The sequence below is a fragment of the Myotis davidii genome, unplaced genomic scaffold (assembly GCF_000327345.1).
Source record: "Myotis davidii unplaced genomic scaffold, ASM32734v1 scaffold96, whole genome shotgun sequence".
In the NCBI taxonomy this organism is placed as follows: Eukaryota; Metazoa; Chordata; class Mammalia; order Chiroptera; family Vespertilionidae; genus Myotis; species Myotis davidii.
In genome coordinates, this window is record NW_006289416.1 from 3180873 (window position 1) to 3184112 (window position 3240).

General features: G+C 38.6%; 1 protein-coding gene across 1 annotated transcript in view; it reads right to left on the reverse strand.

The window, feature by feature from the left end:
• The window catches only part of SMCHD1 (structural maintenance of chromosomes flexible hinge domain containing 1), a 132474-nt gene that overhangs the window by 81356 nt on the left and 47878 nt on the right, over positions 1–3240 (reverse strand). The window contains exons 16-17 of the mRNA XM_015562675.1: positions 1137–1214; positions 662–831 (exon numbers count right to left, since the gene is read on the reverse strand). Of these exons, the coding sequence (XP_015418161.1) occupies positions 662–831; positions 1137–1214 (248 nt within the window). The remainder of the gene's footprint in view (positions 1–661; positions 832–1136; positions 1215–3240) is intronic.

Below are 3240 nucleotides of genomic sequence, written 5' to 3' on the forward strand. Positions count from 1 at the left end.
GGTCCCACAGGGGGAGCACCACTCAGCCAGAAGCCAGGCTCACAACTGGTGAGTGCAGCAGCAGTGGCGGGAACCTCTTGCCTCCACAGCAGTGCTAAGGAGCAGCAAGTAGGCAGGTGTTAAGGAGTGAGCATCTCCTGGACTGCGAAAGGGATATCCACCAAGGGGTCCCGGACTGTGAGAAGGCACAGGCTGGGCTGAGGGCCCCCCTCCCCAGTGCACAAATGTCATGCACTGGGCCTCTAGTTAGAATATAGTAAAGAATATGCTTATAACCATATTATAGAAAAAACTAAGGCAAACACTATTAAACACATAATTAATAATCTTATATACAATAAACAAAGCTAAAAGTCCTACATGAGAAAGTATTTGCAACACAGGATTAAAATCCAGAATACATAAAACCTCCTCTAAACCAGCTTTTCTCAAAGTATGGTCTCTAGTCTAATAGTTTCAGACATCCCTGGGAAATTATTAGAAACTAGAGGCCCTGTGCACAAAATTCGTGCACTTGGGGGAGGAGGGTCCCTCAGCCTGGCCTACACCCTCTTGCAGTCCGGGAACCCTCGGGAGATGTCCGACTGATGGTTTAGGCCTGCTCACGGAGAGAGCAATTGGTCGAACATCTTTTACTAAACTTTCTATTTATTCCTCCTTAATTTAAAATACCACCTTTAGCATATAAATATGAATTAATATTTTGCTTACCTTTAACAGAAAATTTAATTGCTTTACATGGTAGTGGTCTTCCAGCATAAGTGTCTGCATTACTTTCATTCAATACAACTTGTAATTTTAATGTATAATTCCCCAATTTTTGAATATTTTCTGGAAAAATAAAAAAGAAATGATAAATCAAGTCAACATAACATTGATACAATTTTTTTAAATATATTTTATTGATTTTTCACAGAGAGGAAGGGAGAGGAATAGACAGCCAGAAACATCAACGAGAGAGAAACATCGATCAGCTGTCTCCTGCACACCCTCCACTGGGGATGTGCCCGCAACCAAGGCACATGCCCCTGACCGGAACTGAACCCGGGACCCTTGAGTCCGCAAGCCGACGCGCTATCCACTGAGCCAAACCGGTGCTGGCATTGATACAATTTTTAACATTCAGAATAACTCACCCATTTTTTTAAACCAGTAAGGCCATTTTCCTCCATGTTGACTAATATGTGAAATGATTTCTTTATTTCCACTTGAAGCTTAATAAAAGAAAAAAAAACACAAGCATTTATTACCTGTGAAACTGAATACAGAACATGAATATAAAGTGTTACAATAGCATCAAATATTTCTTTTTTTTCTATAATTTTTAAAAGTTATTTTGAAACTTTGAAAGATCTAAAGCAGATATTCAACTACAGCTAATCAAGCCCTGTTTTAGTGCTGCCCCTCCTAACGTTCTATAAAACTCATATGCCTGTGAAAATTAATAAACAGAAACCTCATTTAAAATGGAGTCCGAGTACATTGAAAAAAGAGACAGAGGAAGATATAAACAAGTGGAAGAATATACTGTGTTCATGGATTGGTAGAATTAACATCATTAAAATGTCCACACTACCCAAGGCAATCTACAGACTCAATGCAATCCCTATTAAAATAACAACAGCATATTTCACAAATCTAGAATATTCCAAAAATTTATGTGGAACCAAAAAAGACCCAAAATAGCCACAGCAATCTTGAGAAAGAAGAACAAAGTTGAAGGATCACAATACCAAATATCTAACTATACTACAAAGCCACCGTAATCAAAACAGCCTGATACTGGCATGAGAACAGGCATATCAATCAATGGAACAGAACAGAGACGCCACAAATTGACCCACACCATATGGTCAATTAATATTTGACAAAGGAGGCAAGAGCATACAACGGAATAAAGACAGCCTCTTCAATAAATGAAGCTGAAGGTATTGAATAGAAACATGCAACAAAGTGAAACTAGTCCACCAACTTACATGATAAACAAGAATAAATTAAAAATGGATAAATGACAAATGTAATTTAGTGAAACCATAAAAATCCTACTAGAAAACAGGCCACTTCACACCGGCCAAAATGACTACCATCAATAAAAAACAACAAGTGCTGGTGAGGATGTGGAGAAAAGGGAACCCTAATACACGGCTGGTGGAAATGCAGACTGCTGCAGATACTGTGGGAAAAGGTATGGAGTTTCCTCAAAAAATTAAATATGGAACTGCTGTTTGTAGTGATCCCACTTCTGGGAATATATCCTATGAATCCCAAAACACCAATCAGAAAGAATATATGCACCACTGTGTTCATAGCAGTGACAGCCCAAGGGCCCACCAGTACATGAGTGGATAAAAAAGCAGTGGTACATTTACAGAATGGAATACTATGTGGCTGAAAAGAAAGAAGGATCTCTTAAACTTTGTGAAAAGCATGGATGAATCTGGAGATTATTATGCTAAGCGAAATAAGCCAGAGAAAGACAAATATCACACAATCTCACTTATATGTGGAATCTAATGAAAAAAAATAAACCAAGGAACAAAATAGGTCCAGAGGCATGGATGCATAGAACAAACTGACAGATCTCACAGGGCAGTGTGGTGGGACAGGAAGAGATGAACCAAAGAACATATATGCCCATGGACACAGACAATAGTGTGGGAAGGGCTAGGGTGGGACAAGGGCTGGGTGGAGGGGTAAAGAGGGGGAAATCAGGAACATCTGTAATACTGTGAACAATAAATAAATAATTTTTTTCAAGATTAAAAAAGCACTGTTTATATAGCGTAATCTCTAAGTTATAGAGATCTACTGTTAAGAGAAAAAAGCAAGGAATAAAAACATACTTATATAAATAAAACATGCTATGTTTTTTGTAAAGAAAGGAAAGAAATATGAATACATTTGTTCTTGCTTAGAATTATAACAGGAAAATTAGGAAAGATAAACCAAAAAGTAATAAAATTACTACATAAAGGAGAAAGAAAACAGAGCAGAGAAATAACATCAATTCTCGAAATATTCTTTATTACCGTATTTGCCGGCATATAAGACGATTTTTTGGCCCTGAAAAATATGCCTCCAAGTGGGGGGTCGTCTTATACGCCAGGTACACTTCAGATAGACTGCCCATAGTGCTTGCCCCGTGCCATAGTGGCCTCCCGATGCCCGCCCACTTCATTCCACATACCGTTCAGGCATCAGCAGCGCTGCTGGGTGTATGCTCGGCTGTTATGCGATTTT